General features: G+C 44.4%; 1 protein-coding gene across 1 annotated transcript in view; it reads right to left on the bottom strand.

Annotated features, from left to right (window-relative positions):
* Window positions 1-503: 503 nt before the first annotated feature.
* The window catches only part of LOC135820596 (uncharacterized), a 54,144-nt gene continuing 38,584 nt past the window's right edge, over window positions 504-16,063 (bottom strand). The window contains exons 13-18 of the mRNA XM_065333653.1: window positions 15,565-15,687; window positions 14,594-14,785; window positions 8,335-8,631; window positions 5,158-5,316; window positions 3,611-3,901; window positions 504-799 (exon numbers count right to left, since the gene is read on the bottom strand). Of these exons, the coding sequence (XP_065189725.1) occupies window positions 780-799; window positions 3,611-3,901; window positions 5,158-5,316; window positions 8,335-8,631; window positions 14,594-14,785; window positions 15,565-15,687 (1,082 nt within the window). The 3' untranslated portion in view covers window positions 504-779. The remainder of the gene's footprint in view (window positions 800-3,610; window positions 3,902-5,157; window positions 5,317-8,334; window positions 8,632-14,593; window positions 14,786-15,564; window positions 15,688-16,063) is intronic.

Here is a 16,063-nt window from a genome sequence, read left to right as displayed (position 1 = left end):
AGAGAGAGAGAGCGAGAGAGCGAGAGAGCGAGATAGAGAGAGAGAGAGAGAGAGAGAGAGAGAGAGAGAGAGAGAGAGAGAGAGAGAGAGAGAGAGAGAGAGAGAGAGAGAGAGAGGGGGGGAGAGAGAGAGAGACAGAGATAGAGAGACAGAGATAGAGAAACAGAGAGACAGAGAGAGAGACAGAGAGAGGTAGAGAGAGGTAGAGATAGGTAGAGAGAGAGAGAGAGAAGGAGGCAGACAGAGAGAGACAGACAGAGAGAGAGAGAGGCAGAGAGACATAGAGAGATAGATAGATAGAGAGAGAGAGAGAGAGAGAGAGAGAGAGAGAGAGAGAGAGAGAGAGAGAGAGAGAGAGAGAGAGAGAGAGAGAGAGAGAGAGAGAGAGAGGGAGAGAGAGAGAGAGACAGACAGAGAGAGAGAGAGAGAGAGACAGAGAGACAGAGAGAGAGAGAGAGAGACAGAGAGAGACAGAGAGAGGAGAGAGAGAGAGAGAGAGAGAGAGAGAGAGAGAGAGAGAGAGAGAGAGACAGAGAGAGAGAGAGAGACAGACAGAGACAGAGACAGAGAAATAGAGACAGAGGCAGAGCAAGAAAGAGAGAGAAAGAAAGCGGGAGAGAAAGAGTGAGAAACTTCAGCGAGAGACATAAGGGGGCGGAGAGAATTGGACGAAGGTAGGCAGCATGAGGACAATTTATTTCTATTAGCGGAATCTGCCAATTATGTGACGCAGCCACCGTGTACTGACCACATTTAACGGGCCTCTACTAGTGGGTTGATCAACCTCTGTTGTGTAGAGCTGGGAAAAGAGAGTAGAGAAATGAAAACGCCAAAAAGGGATGTGGCAACTCCTCAGGGAGCTCAAGATTTTTATACTAGAATAAAAAAACTCGGATGTTGAGCCAATAGTAATATGGAAAAGAAAAGGACGTATACGTTACGTCAGTACTAGTTAGGACTAACAGTCCACCCAGGTACCAAGATTATATGTATATAATAAATGTAGAGCCTAAGGATGTATTGCAATTACATACCAGTATAAAAACCGAGGTCCCCCGAGGTTTTTATAACTGGTATGTAATTGCAATATATCCGGAGGCTACTACATTTATTATACATATGTTAACCTTCACTTTCCCTAAAAAGGAGTATTTTATAAACAGTATTTATTGGCCCCAAAGCCAATAAATACTGTTTATAAAATACCACTAGGCCAATAAATACTGTTTATAAAATACGCCATTTTAGGGAAAAGTGCAGTGCTGCATGGAAAGGTGCAGTGGTATTTATTGAGTCAAGCAAATGTATTTGAATTTGGTACTGTTGATGGTGTGGTCACTAATGAGTGTGGGTATTTATCAAAGGTCAATATATGGTCGGATAGTGCGACATACAGGGTACAAAACTGACAAGGATGTTGAGACATTCGACGACCTCACACCTGGCTTCAACGCATCTACGAAGGGCAAACCAAAAACCTTCCAACCTGGAATGCTCAAGTGCAGAAAAGTCCAAACCGGAGAAGGGATGCGCCACGAAGATGTGCACGAGCTACGTCCCTCGGCAACAAAGAATGTCGAACTTTACGGGATGATGATGACACTAGTAAGACGATTGGACAAACCGGTCCAACTATAACCCGAACACGCAAGGCCACAGACAACCCAACTTGGAAGGCTCAAAGGTATAATTATACAAATACATGAAGAGGGCAAGCCGAGCGAGGACGTACATGTAGATGTCTTGGAGCTAGGTGTCGGGTGGTCGTGTTTCTCAAAATCCTCGTCAGTTTTGTCCCTTGTTGTCACACTGTCTTACTGTATAATCTTGTTACCTTGCAATTTCAAATTTGAACTTCACGGAGAATTTCAAAGTTTTAGGAAATTAGAGGCCACATGCCACGTACTACTCTTTTCTCTCCGAAACTCAACACTTGCAAGCCAGATATGAAGAAAGAAAAAAAAAAGAAAAAAAGCAAGGTCCCTGGTTCGAGTCCCGGTAGTGTGACTGATGATTTTTCTTTCTTTCATATCTGGCTTGCAAGTGTTGAGTTTCGGAGAGAAAAGAGCAGTACGTGGCATGTGGCCTCTAATCTCCTACTTCCTCCGCATCATTAAAATTGTCGCTTCGCGCATCGCAATATTTGTGACTTGGCTCGTCTTAGTCAGACTTTCGGAATCGTTGTTTTCTGTATTTGAACACTGGTGTGACCCTTCCTGCGCAATGTCTACTTGTCACTGAAGCCGTGGTGGTCTCGAACTTTGTCGGAGCTCTCTTCCGCACCAAGCGAATTCATCGCGCTCCGCACTATTCCGCCCTAGAGCGCATTTCGTTTTCTGGAGTTCGTGCCATCCCACATCGTTCGCCTGGGCATTTGGCAAGACTGCAAGCTCGTCGGGTATAAGAATGCTGGTATCTCTCCTGAATACAAATTGCTGAAGTTGGCGATGGCCAGAACAAAGTGGTCTCAAATTCCTAAAATGCGCTACTTGTGGAGCATGTTGCTGCGAAGGTAGCAGGTCTGAAAACACCAACAAAATCAGTGAAGCGCTTGCCAAGGAAAGAAAGTGCGGAACTGCTTACCCTGTCCCGCTGAAAGGTCGTTACAGTGTACTTGAAAAATGCTAGCTTGCCTTCATCGCCTGGCACCTGGAAGCATGGATCGCCTGAAAACGAAGTTTCTTGACCTGAATTTGAACGCGCGTCTTGTTCAGCGTATTGTTGAGTGCTGAAGGGTCTGCCTCAAACTCTGATGAAGACGTCGACCTTAGCTGCAAGTGCAGCGAAGCGGGGTCACAAACTAAAGCTTGGCCCGTCGACAATGCTCTGCCTCGATTTCTAGCTGATTTCTATGCCCTTCAAGTGGACAACATAATTTTCGAAAAATCGCTCTGGGAAGCGACAATTTTAATGACGCGGAGGAAGTAAAACTTATAAGTTCTTTTTTTTCCATAATACTAGAATTACCTGGTGGTATTGTGAATGCTCTAGATTTACAGTAGTGACGTTCGTGACATTCGCAACATAATTTTCATTCATCACGATTTTTATATTGCATTAAGGAGGAGGAGCTGAAGTCACATTGCGATGGAGACGATGCGAAAAAAATGTACACACACCTCAACTCAATCGTGGCTGTCTCACGCCCACCTTTCATTTGATGAAATACTCACTTGCATTGTTCTGACTTAGTGCTAGCTTGTAACTTGTTGCAGATTACATGTAGTGGCGTGCGCATCGCAATTATTATGAATTATGTGACTGTCCCTGTACTGTCTTTTATTATAACAGCCAACGTTGTATCATTCTTCTCCTATATCCCTGATGATGCTTTCCTGGGTGAAAATTCCGACAATTCATTGTACGCGGTGTAGCCAATGGTTGTGCGTGTGGTGCGAGTTGGGTGTACTGAAAATGACAGCCTACAGAAGAGTTTCAAAGTTCATGAAATAATATTGAAACGTTGATTCATGGAAATTGGCCTATGTCCATTCCCCTTGGTACTTTTGGTCGTCTTTAAAGCAGAGTATGCCTGTCTCATTCTGCTCCTCTCGTTAAGCAGCATATTATGCAACTTGCGAAATTACAGGTCACTGTCTAATGCACTTACTTCTAAAGCAAACAGCGCGAAATAGCTTTGCATTATACATCTTAACGGGACCGATGATGGATACAATCCTTTCGCCCAGATCTCCTTCAAAATCGAGCCATGCGTTGTAACCTTTATAGGGACTAGCACCGTTAGTTGTCGCACACCAGCTGAGCTCTGGAGCCAATAGTTGCATGTGTTTGTCGGCGCACATCCGTTTTGCAACCTCGTAAGACACGTTGTTGGGTGAAACAGCTTGAATTACGACTTTTGTTCTAGTTTGACCTGAGACACGGGTGCAGATTAGGTTACCTGTATTTGGCAGGTATGGACAGACATGGATGAAGACAAGAGAGCCAGATAATCCACATGTTAGTGAGTACTTGCCGCCTTTAAGGAGTAGGGCTGGAAGCTGTTTTGGTCTGTGGAGGAGGGCGGGGGGGGGGGGGGAGGGAGGGGGAGGGGGGGGGGGGGTGGGTGCCAAATTCCACACTGAGTCCCACTCCAAGCGTACCTAACCCCCAAGAGTGTGCAACTTGACTATGCTTGCCTACTCGTATAAACATACCGGTGTATGAGTGGTTTACCTGTACCGGTGTACGGGTAATCCCTCTATGGAGAGTTGTTTGTGTTCAACTAAATCACTCTGCGTTGGTTCTGACACCTCTTTCGCAATATGTAACTCTATATCACGATAATATGTGCACTGGACATGTATTGAGCATTCGTGAAAACCGAGTGCGATACCCTAGTAGCAAGAGTATTATAATTATACACTTGCCAGTGGTAGAATTATTTTTAAGCCTCTTTTGCGGGCGAACAAAACAAGACGTAGCTATGTCAAAGAAAAATGAAAAAAGGCCCAACCCCGCCCTGCCAGTTATGGGGGCTTACAGGGGTCGCCATGGAAAATAATAAAAAGTAAAATTACGCACATTCGGTCTCTCCGCCTTCTCCAGTAGTAGAATAACAGGCATATCATACAGTCAAGACGTTTCCTGACCTGGGCCTGCCAAGTACAACAGCTGACTGCATAATATGAAGTTCAATTGATGTGCAACTTCTCAATTGCACATGCAAGCATGTTCATTGATCGTGTTTCGGCCCTATATCCGCCAAAAAGGTTTGGGGCTTGTGTGACAACTGTGTGCTGAAGGGCAGTTATCTGTGTTTTTCTGAATTAGTGCCCCTACTACAGGGACCATCACATCCGTTTGCTTTGCAATGTAAAATAAATTATATGCATATAAATACATTATTGGACGTGGAGACAGCAACTTTTTAACTATTGCTGTAAAGAGAGTAGGGGAAGCAGAAAGTGTTTATCACCAAAACACCGGATATATGGTTAAAAGTACAGTTCTATTTCCAAAATCACGATTATCGTGTTCTGCTCATTGTGCCGGGCACTCGTTTTCGAATACATACAATTGTACATAAACTTGCCTTAATGCTTTGTTCATCATCAGGCAACTCCTCAGGCCTACCATGCAAAGTCAGTAGAAATGTTTGCAAAGAGTACAAACACATTGAACTGTTTGGACTATGTAGAGACTTTACAAGCTTACATGATGGAGCTTCGTGTAGTGTTCCGTCAGCCAGACATGTTGTGTCTATACCGGGTGGACGTGAAAAACCTGTATTACAGGTGTAGTGCACCTGGTCATCCTTAAGGATAAATTCATTGATACTGCCTCCATTAGCAATGGCAGGTACAAAGCAGGCGACTAGTGGACAGAGGAACACAACAACCAAAGTATTAATTCGCAGAAGTCAACATTAAGATGTACGGCTACACTCACTGAAATACCACGGAAAGTGCAAAATCCGCGACCTGGATCTCTTTCGCTAACATCACTTTATTTGCCCATGTACTACATACAGCCTTTTGTATAGCCAAAAACCACACATTCTTATCATAAAAACCCTTAGCTAAATCCGGAATAGATAACACAAAGCTGTGGGTACTTTTCAACGACACCAAACAAACAGCCGTTAAACTGGTCTGGATCTGGCTTTCCACCACGGTCACCTTCCAGAGCTCGATAGCTGGACGATGCTATGCAGACCGAGACCCACGAACACACACATTTTTTTTAATTTTTTTTGTTGGTTATGTGAATTCGGATAGCTCAACAGGACAGAAGTACAACTACGAAGAGTACCGAATAGACATGACATTGTAACTGGGCAGGTAAGAAGAGAGCCTGCAGTGTACTCCCCATACAGCGTTTATTATTACAGCAAAACCCGTGAAGGCGATCACTTTGATAAGGTGACCACCTGCCTCAAAGAACCATTGTAACCAGGATCAAGAGGTGCTATTATTATTATTTATTATTATTATTATTCCACAATCACGATGACATAGTGCCAATAAGCATGTGATGCGGGCGATTTTAACTAGCCATGGTGGGGACAACTGAGAAAAAGAAGGAGAAAAAAAGAAAACAGAACAAAAGGGGTACTCAAGGAACCTGGACAGAGCAGTATAAAGATTATGCTAGCAATGGAAAACAACGAATTCAATTCAATTCAACATAGGCGCGGGCAGAATGGAACACAACTATTAGCAGCCAAACGACCCTGGCCACATTTTGCAGGTCCCTTGAGCGGTCGTCTTGGACAGGTTTCACTGTATTATCATTATTGTTTGAGGGATTCCCCAAAGGCCGAAGCCTAAATCAAGGGGGGGGGGGTCTCCGAGAATAAATATACGTGTACAATAAGTGTACAAAATGGTGACATTTTCAAAAGGAAGAAAACGATTTAAAAAGTTAATTAAGAAATCTGAGTAGAAGCAAGCGGAAAGTGTGCCGGTAAAGAAGGGGGGTAATCAGGAAGTGAGAAAACCTCGAGGATGGAATCAATACCTGTGGAAATGGGACTTAACTTGCCGGCTAAATACACCACGGGTTGGCATGGTCATGGTGGAATCAGCTTTGGCATGCACGCCACAGAAGCGCTTCAGGAACTTGTCATACTCAGGACAGAAATCACGAGAAACCGGCGAAAAGAGGGGGGTCAGTGTGCCACGATCCACGTCAAGGATTCGTTCCACTTATTGGAGCTTCTTCTGAAGTCTGAACTGAAGAATTAGAGAAAACTGTACAAATGTGGCTGGACGTACATATGTTCAGATACTTTTTGAAGTACTAACATGCACTTTGTGTTGGGTTTCACAGACCACAACTGAAGGGGTGGGGGGGGGGACTGGGGTTGAAACGTTTTTTCATCGTTAAGCCTAGTTCACATTCGACGAGGTACGACGGGACGCAACGTAAGGATCGACGGGAAGCGACGGAACAGTCAGACGGCGTCCAATGTGAACACCAGGAATGGGAACGCAACCGTATGGAGCGGAACACGACGGGATGATTTGGGTCGATCCAACCTTTCATACCGTGGACGGGCGTAGATGGGGATGCAAGCGTACAAAACAGCTGGATTTTGAGTGTGAACAGGAGACAACATCGTGCGCCGACTACTCCCGATTTGTACTTGGAATTTGTTAGTATTTCGAACACTCCGCTTCCCATGATAACTCGCAGAGTGGCTAACATGACTTTAGTTGAATTTTAGCAAGGTAATGTCCGATGTCGCTTATGATATTTAGGGGCAGTTCAGGAGCATGACAAACGAACTGTTTTATCATTTCCTGGAGTTATTATTTCACACACCTTTCGAAGCTACTTTTTTGGTGTTCATGAAAACTGGTATTGTGAACTTGATTCCGCTTCATTCAAGGAGAATCAATCGAAAAGAAGCCCCAAAAAACAAGTAATTAGGTCCAGAAGTCATCCTGTCACGGACCGTGCTTTATGACTTGTGGAATTCGCGGTTGAACAACGCAACGACTGTCATCCAATTGTTTAGAAACTATAACGAGAGGAATTGTGGAGCGGACCTGAGCAATATTCCGAAAAGTATTCTCAAAGTTCCAGCCAAATTTGAAATATTTCAAAAACCCTACGCGTCTATAGTTTTGAAATAGACTGTAACTTCACTCAGGAACGGCAGGAGGAGTAGAGTTGCCTTCACGCTCTGTTGAGAGAGGCTCTACCGTGCCTCTAGGAAATAATCCACACAGTAGTATGTGTCCACATGCAGTCACAAAGTGTTTAGCTTCTATAGTTTTACTAAGCGCAGAGCAAAAATCCAACTCCCTCAGATTCTTGAAGTTCAAGCGCTCAGCTTGGTACTCGTCAGTCATAGGGAATGTTCCCATCCCCGCGGATATCCACTCGAAAATTCATTGTGCAAAATTGAGTGGCGTGTATGTCGGGGGTGAATTGCATTTCCACCTTCGGCGCTCCAGTATTTACTTTTCGCTCCAGCAAATGAAAACCATTGGAAAGCATAGTCCTTCAGCTAAAGTGACTTTGGATTACTTTATTAAAAGAATGCCAATAGATGGAGATGATGTGAAAACAATGTAAAAACCGGGAAAGGAGAAATACATGTAAGAAGAAAACGCGATGTGAAAAAGATGATTCGAGCTAGTTTGCATAGAGCACTCATCAGGAATGAACGTTGTACTTAGGACCCAATCAGAAAAAATGAAATTGTAATATTTTCACCTTTCAATTCCTGAAAATGGGCCTACAAGTAGGTCTTTTCCCTTTGGTACTTTTCCTATGTCTTTAAAGCAGATGATGATGATGATGTCTGTGTCATTCTGCTCCTCTGGTTAGCAGCATGTAATGCAACTTGCGAAATTACAGGTCACTGTTTAATGCACTTACCTTTAAAGCAAATAGCGCGATATAGGGTTGGAGTATTCATCGAAACGTTACCGATGTTGGATACAATCCTTTCGCCCGGTAATCCTTCAAACTTTAGCCATGCTTTGTAACCACTATAGGGACTAGAACCATCAGTTGTTGCACACCAGCTGAGCTCTGGAGCCAATAGTTGCATTTTTTCCTTGGCGCACATAGCTTTTGCCGCCTCATAAGGCACGGTGTTGGGTGAAACAACTTGAATTACGACTTTTGGCCCAGTCTGGGCATGAACAGTGATATGGGTGCAAAAGCGGATACCTGTATTTGGCAGGTATGGGCACACATGGATGAAAAAAGAGAACCAGAGACAAATGTTATAATAACTTTATTAGGATGACCCAAAGGCAAATCGCCTATCGAGGGGTTCACCGCCTTGAATTGTTTTGCTATAACAAACCAAAGAGGCAACCATAATAATAATAATAATAATAACTTTATTAGGATGACCCAAAGGCTGACCGCCTATCGTGGGGACCGTTGTGTGTGTGTGGGGGGGGGGGGGGGAATGTCGAACTATGCACAGTGAAGGGATATTATTATTATTATATGCATTCCCGTGTTGAAGTTTAGCAGCAGTATGCTGTGTCCACAGCTTCGCTTATGCAGAATGGCTTGGGTAAGAGAAGAGGGGAGAGAAAGCAACAAGGCAACCAACATCTACGAAATAGGTCACAATAACATGAAGAGAACCAACCTACATATGCATGATTGCACAAGAATGGAGACGACAACATATAATGGCTATAATCATTGTGCCACAAAACCGGTACACAGAAGATCTGTCGACAATGTAACGAAACATCAAACTCAGTTACAGTGAAGGGATAACTGTATGTATATGACCAATGATAGGGTGTACCGGACAAAGTTGCCATTTTTGGGAGCAACGGATTGGGAAGTATAACAGTATTGTGGTAATGAGTGCAAAAACCATAAGTTAGCAAGATTACATAAGCCTGGGCTATGGACTCTTGATGTTAGGGAATTCTTCAGGTGGGGGGGGGGCAACTTTTTAGGGGTAATTTTCACTACATTTTGAGTGCATCCGGAGTTTATCGGCAAGGTGGAGATGAAACTTGAAAAACGTGTTTTTCTCCGTGGGTCTCCGAAGAAGGGCCTTCTCTGGCCTCCTACATTTGAAAAAGTTGTATGAAAGGTAGATGTTATTTTCCACGGACCTGTCATTAATCGTTTTCAAATTTGTCCAAATTTCATCTCCATTCTGCCGACCAACTAAAAAATTCAGGCAATATTTTCCAGAAAAGGGTTGGGGGGGGGTGTAGCCCTTTCCCAAAGGTGCTCTTTTAATTCGCACTTAGGCCGTGATCGTTTGGTCGGATCCAGATCCATCGGATCCACTGGATCTGCAATGATCGATTGGTCGAATCCGGATCCAGATCCTTCGGATTTGGATCCGAGCAACCCTGCCCCGGGAGCAGGGTTGACTGGATCCATCGGATCCAAATGTGACCTTTGTGCGTATATGGTGGGTAAAAATCATTTTTATACTCATTGTCGTACGTCTAGTGGACCTTTGTTGACTTTTCGTACGACGCGGGCGATCAGTACGACTTGTGCCTTTTTTGGGAGACCTGTCAGCGCCATTTTTTACTTCGTCAACATGGCAACAGCCAAGGTCCGCAAAAAAGTGTTTGGTTGATTCTGAAGGATCCGACGGATCTGAGATTTGGATCTGGATCTGAATCCGACCAAACGATCATAACCTTACAGTCTGTTTCAAAAAGATTAGCAATCAAGTTTGGGTCTTAAAAAGTATGAAGATAAGGGAAATTTGGACAATAAAGTACATAAAACGGCTTGTTAGGACACGGCAAATTGTTCTGTGAAGGTTTCGGAACAATTTGACCAACCGTTAAGGAGTAAGTATTTCGGCCAGGTTTCTGGCCTTTTCCCACGGTTTATAATTTGCCCTGGAAGCCAGTATCGATTTGTTATCAAAACCCACGACTTATACCTTCCTTTTTGGCCTTGTGGTTATAAATGCTGTCTGCTGACCATGAAGTTGTGAGTTCAAATCCCAACAAATCTTCAAGTCAAACATTTTTTCGTCATTTTTTCATTGTTTTGGTGATCACGCTGGTACAAGAAAAAAGAAGGTGGCTGCGCCAAACGACTTGTTGTTGGAGCTCGCGTTTCCTGCCGAACTGACTCACACTTTACAGGCTCACGCCATGTGAAGTTGTGAGCACACACAACACTGAAACCGTGTGAGTGAACACGGAAGTCATTGCGCTGTAGCTACGTGTTGTTGAATACACCGCCACATCGATCGATCGATTTCTGTTTGAGAATTATTTTAGTATTTGAAGATCGCCAATTTATTTGAATTTAGGGGTCAACGCCGTCTTCTATCAGCTTTCACAGGCGTCTGCTTTTCTCAAAATGTCGTCGAAGTCACACGGATAGCTTTGCCACTTCAAGGCCTTGGGAATGAGTCTGTGTCGATGCCGTTTTCGTCACATCGTGAGAGTAAATTGCATCCGCGGCGGCTCAAAGAATCTATTTGGTCACAAAACGGACGCATCCCGCTCGTCAAAATTTACCACACTTTCGACATGTCCTCTCTGATTCCATATCGATGCGAGGAAGAACTCGTTTGTTGTAAACCAGACGAACATATGTACAAGTACCGACGTCCGTGAGTTGTCGTTTTTCATGCTTTCGCGTGGAATATTTCTTCAAGTTCACAGTGAGTTTTTCCAGGCAGCACTCGAGCGCTCATACGGGCGATCGCCAGGATTGCTAATCTTTTTGTACCTGACTATATTGCTTTTCGCGTCCCTCAAAATACAATGTATGCTGAAAAGGTGCTCTTTTTTCAGTGAAAACAGGCCAAAAGTGCTCTTTTTCCAGTGAAGCATAGCCATGATACATGTTCAGATATGAACCCAAGCTGAGAAAGGAATACGCAGTCTTCCATTTATTGGTCCAAGAAAAGCAAAACAGGAAGTAAAGTTCCAAAAACCCACTTTTTACAGCATTGTGTACACCGCGGTACCGGGTACAAGCTTCACCAACTTGTTGCCCCCAAAAAACGGCGTGCAAAGGCCCATATCGATGCATTGAGCACTCGGGAAATGTTTATTTCTCGTTGGCTGAGCGAAGCGAAAGAAACGAGAAATCTAGTTCTCTGTTAATATTTTTTGCACGTGCGTGCGGAACGGGTACGAGGACAGTGTGCTGTGGTTGAAAGTGCTGTTGCTGTGATTCTGCAGGTCATTGTTTTTCTTCTTGCCAAGTGTGCAGCTGCCCACCCACCCACCCACCCTGGTCAACTATCTTCTTAGTGTGCGCTGCCGTTATCCGCTGTAGTGTGTGCTGCAGACTGTAGTCGTGTGACTCATGATGCTCTGGTCTATATGCCTATAACTCTTCGCTTGGCGAGTTTTTCGTACTTCAAAAACGAAGTAGTAAAGCATGGTTCCTGAAGCCTAGCAAATGCTGAAGCTGCCGATGCCTTAGTTTTCTGCCTTATTCTGATGTATTGCTGACAATAAGTTAGGGCTACAGCGCTGGCTCTCTTCCAAGGCGCATAGCGCCATTATCTAGCTATGGCAAGAAGTCTTGTGCAGCAGGTCTGCATTCACCGCATGTTCAAATGGCTGCTGTGTGTAATAGAGCTGGGTGTGCATGCTGATGCTCGTGCAAACAAATTTGGAGCAGAGAACTGTGATCGCATGCATGAGCAAACAGATCTTAGCACTTTTTCAGCCAAAAAAGCTCAAAAGGGGCAATATTCACCAAAAAACACAGTGAACGGCGAAAAAAACGAGCTTTTCCAAAAAGGGCGAACAAATGGGCGGGCACCTTTGGGAAATAATGGATGCAGGCCCCGGGATTCATGACCACCATCCAACACTTTGGAGGTCGTACCTTCTAATATTCGCTCTCTGAGAGCTCCCAGTTGGTCTAGGAGTTTCTTCAGGACGCTTTTGTAGAGCAGTAAGCAATTGAGCCCTACTTCATATCCATAATTATTTCCTTTTCCTTTCTACATTTATTATTGGCTCAACATCAGAGTTTCATATTTCTGAAATAGTGAAGATGTTCCGCGCAATCTGAGAAGTTAAAGCCCTATGAATCCCAGCACATTTTTTAGCGCTCGAGAATAATTGAGCCCTGATAAGATCAAATCGGCCTATAGCTTTTGCCGAACAAATGGAGAAAATCATGTTTTTGCGTAATCAGTTGTGCTAGGCTGCGCAGCCAGGCGAGGAACTGGGAGCGCTTGCTTGCAAATAATTCACAACTTCAAACAGCGATCGATCACGTTTCGTTGAAATAATCATGTGTTGAGTGGGTAGGCAGAGTAGCTCACCATCGCATTAGTGAATTTCCTGGAGTTCATAAGGCGAAGCAAGGACTACTCAAGGCTGAGGACCAGTTCTTTTGGCGACTCAGAAATGGCTGTGACTACCTGCCAAAGATCTAGCCAACGAAGTAGACAAGGAGCAGAGGTGTTCACATCGACAACGCAGGATGTTGGTTTTTCAACATACTACTGCTGGAGCAACTTTGAATGCCGGGACGATCGTTAATCATCTACGTATCGGTTGTGGTTGTCAAACTCTTATGTTCTCCGATGTCGATATGAAGGGTTCATGCTAAATGTGCGTACATTATGCACCCTGAGGTGGTGCCGTCTCTGCTGTATACATGGTAATCAACAGGAGCGCAACACATGAATCTGGTGTCACTCTTGACGACAACACCATGGCATGGGAGACCGCCGGATGATCGTTCGTTAACAAACCCGACGGCGGTAACAGAAAGATCACCAGGAGAACGAAACGAAAATGGAGGAAAAACGAATCTGAGGAGAAGCCAGAGACTAGCGGAGACACGACTGAGAAAAATCGAGAAGGCGGAACCAGGAGCGGCAGCTGAAAGTACGGGCGCAGCAGTGAACAAGTCAAGGAGAAAGAAGCGATGGCATGAGGAGATGGAGATGGAGGATGATGATGGGGAAGAACAGGATGGTCAGGAGGAAAGCAAGGGTGAGCGGAAACGGGAAGTGGAGGATGAGAGTGATACTGACGAGGAGGAGTTTGACATCGACACGAGCAAGTCTGCCATCTACAAGCATTTGTTGTCCAGTCCGGATTGTCGTAAGTTGTTTGACGATTCCTGGTTTAGTGTTATTTGTTCCGCATGTTTCTTTGAGCAGTTGCAGGTGTTGGAATGCTGTATATATTTGCACACGTGACCCTGTTCTATGCAAGCAAAAAGAAAATGTTGTAGTACTCACACTTTTTAAATAATACGCACTCACCAGTTTTGTCCACACGCACTCACAGCTGCCGAATTCATCTACTGCTACCATTCTCAGAAACACTGCAAAGGTTCACACTACACGCGCTATTCATAACCACTAGCTGTGCTGCATTCTCACGCTTCTTTTCATATTACTCTAGCTATATAACTGGTTGTTTTAGTGATTCTTACTATGTGACGATGTTCCACTGATGATAGTCACACAAAAACGTTCTGGAATAGTTTCATTTTAACTGTTAATACATGGTTATGTGTGCACAATTGATATTTTTCATTGCTATTTTACGACTGTTGTCTCCTCGTCGGTTATTTGGAAACAAGGTCCTTATCTATACACCGAAACCATCGTCGTGTGAAACTTCTGCTTGTTACCGCTGCTTGTCATCCATCCAAATTGTCATAGTCGAAGTACAGTGCTGTTTTACTGAGGGGTTCGGTTTTGCATGATTCCTGGTCGCGTAGCTACTCTCTTTATTGATCTTCGCATCTTTGAGACACACAAGTTGTGTGGAATGTTACTTTTCGTCCTTGAATCGTGGTTTGACCGTATTGTCCAAGGGTTTTGCCAGTATCGTCATCGACATGCATGAACATTCGCCAATATCAAAACATGGAATGCCTGCAGTGGTCAGCCCATCCACAGGACCAAGCTTCAATGAAGAACACACGCATGCATGTTCTATACGCAGTCAGAGATCACACATGCCAGGGCATGCAGGGGCGTCAAGCATGGTACGACCAATACCACCATAGCCATACCACTTTTCATCTAGAATGGTCCGCCAAGAGTAACTGTAGAGCGCTAAAACATGATCTGGTGGCCAAAAGATAAACCCCATCCCCTCCCAGACACTTCCCGGAAATTACTTGTACCCCTCCCCCTCCCCTTCCCCGGTGACACCCCTGGTATGTATACTGTACTTACGTTGGCAGGCTGGTAATCCGCTCCAGTTACCTTGCACCTCATTTAGAGCATTGCATGTGAAGTTTGTGATGGCACCGGCCGGAACGAAGCCTACGTCGCATGCGAGCAGTGCCGTCGTCCCCAAGTATGCCCCTATGCCGTTCGCGATGCCGCCGTTCTGGACCAGTAGCGGAGAGCAGTAGCCGCGAATCGCTGCACAAGGGCACATGAAATATGTACAGTCAGACCTCACATAACTGCACACATCCTTTTTCCACAAAATATCCGGATAGGCGAGGTAATCGAACACACATAATGTACATGTATGTATGCATGCCACCAAGAGTATACTCTTGTTGACATATGCTGTAAATCGGCAATCAATGATATTGTTCTGGACGGCTTGAGATCCGGTTAAAAGAGGACCGGATAATGAGGTCTGACTGCATATGTAATCCGTGCAAAATGGTAAACATTTTCCCAATCACCGTTTTCCTTGATTCCATTTAATTTAATATAAACAGCACCCGGATATTAAGCCAGAAATGTAAAAAGGAGAAGAAACACACGAGAACGAGATGTGTTGAAGCTAGGTGTCAGGACGTCGAATGTCTCAGTTTTGGGCCTAGTTGCTGCACTTTCTGACTGTATATAGTATCTAGTTACAGTGGTGGAGAGTTACTAAACTCGTTTCCATATGTCCTTTTCCTTTCTACTTTTATTATTGGCTCAATTCCCGAGTTTCAAAAATAAACACCAAATAGTAATCCCATAGCTATGCAACAGACGTTACTTCAGTCTCGTTTGGCGCTAGCCAAGGTCCACACAGCTTTGTCACTCCCTGTAAAACGTACAGGTGCCTGTCGTGTGAATACCCCATAAGGTTGTATTTCACCGAGCGCAACTGAAGTTGCCAGAACAAAACCCAAACATTTCAGTTGAAGTTCTATTTGGCCTTTCGCATTACCATACCAATAGCAATTGTAACATACCTTGGCAGGACCTGCCGTTACCTGAAAACCCAGGGTTACATATGCAGTTGTAGGACCCAACCGTGTTGGTACACGTAGCATTGGAGTCACAATTGTGAGTCTGATCTAGACACTCATCTCGATCTAGACCACCAGCCAGGTTGAAACACAAGAAATATATACATGTATATGTAGGAGGGACAAGTTAAATTCACGTAATGGATACAGTTAGCACTACCGTATTTTTCCGGTTGAAGGTCGACCTTTTACGACTAAAAATAGAAGGAGAAAGGGTGGGAGTCGACTTACAACCGGGATTCGACTCATAACCGGGAACTATCAGTATCTTACAAAAATGACCTGCACTGCATGCACGAGTGCACCGCGTGTACACATTTTTGCCAGGTTATTGGCATTTTGTTTAAAGGATTGGGACGGTATACCCTCCAATAAGGAGTGTTTACCTGATTTGTTGATGTGTTAGTGGCAGGGAGTGGTTAGTAATGCTTCGATGGGTGAA

Source organism: Sycon ciliatum, chromosome 7 (genome assembly GCF_964019385.1).
Source record: "Sycon ciliatum chromosome 7, ocSycCili1.1, whole genome shotgun sequence".
NCBI lineage: Eukaryota > Metazoa > Porifera > Calcarea > Leucosolenida > Sycettidae > Sycon > Sycon ciliatum.
The sequence above is the reverse complement of the archived record's forward strand: the minus strand, read 5'-3'. Positions and strand labels throughout refer to the sequence as shown.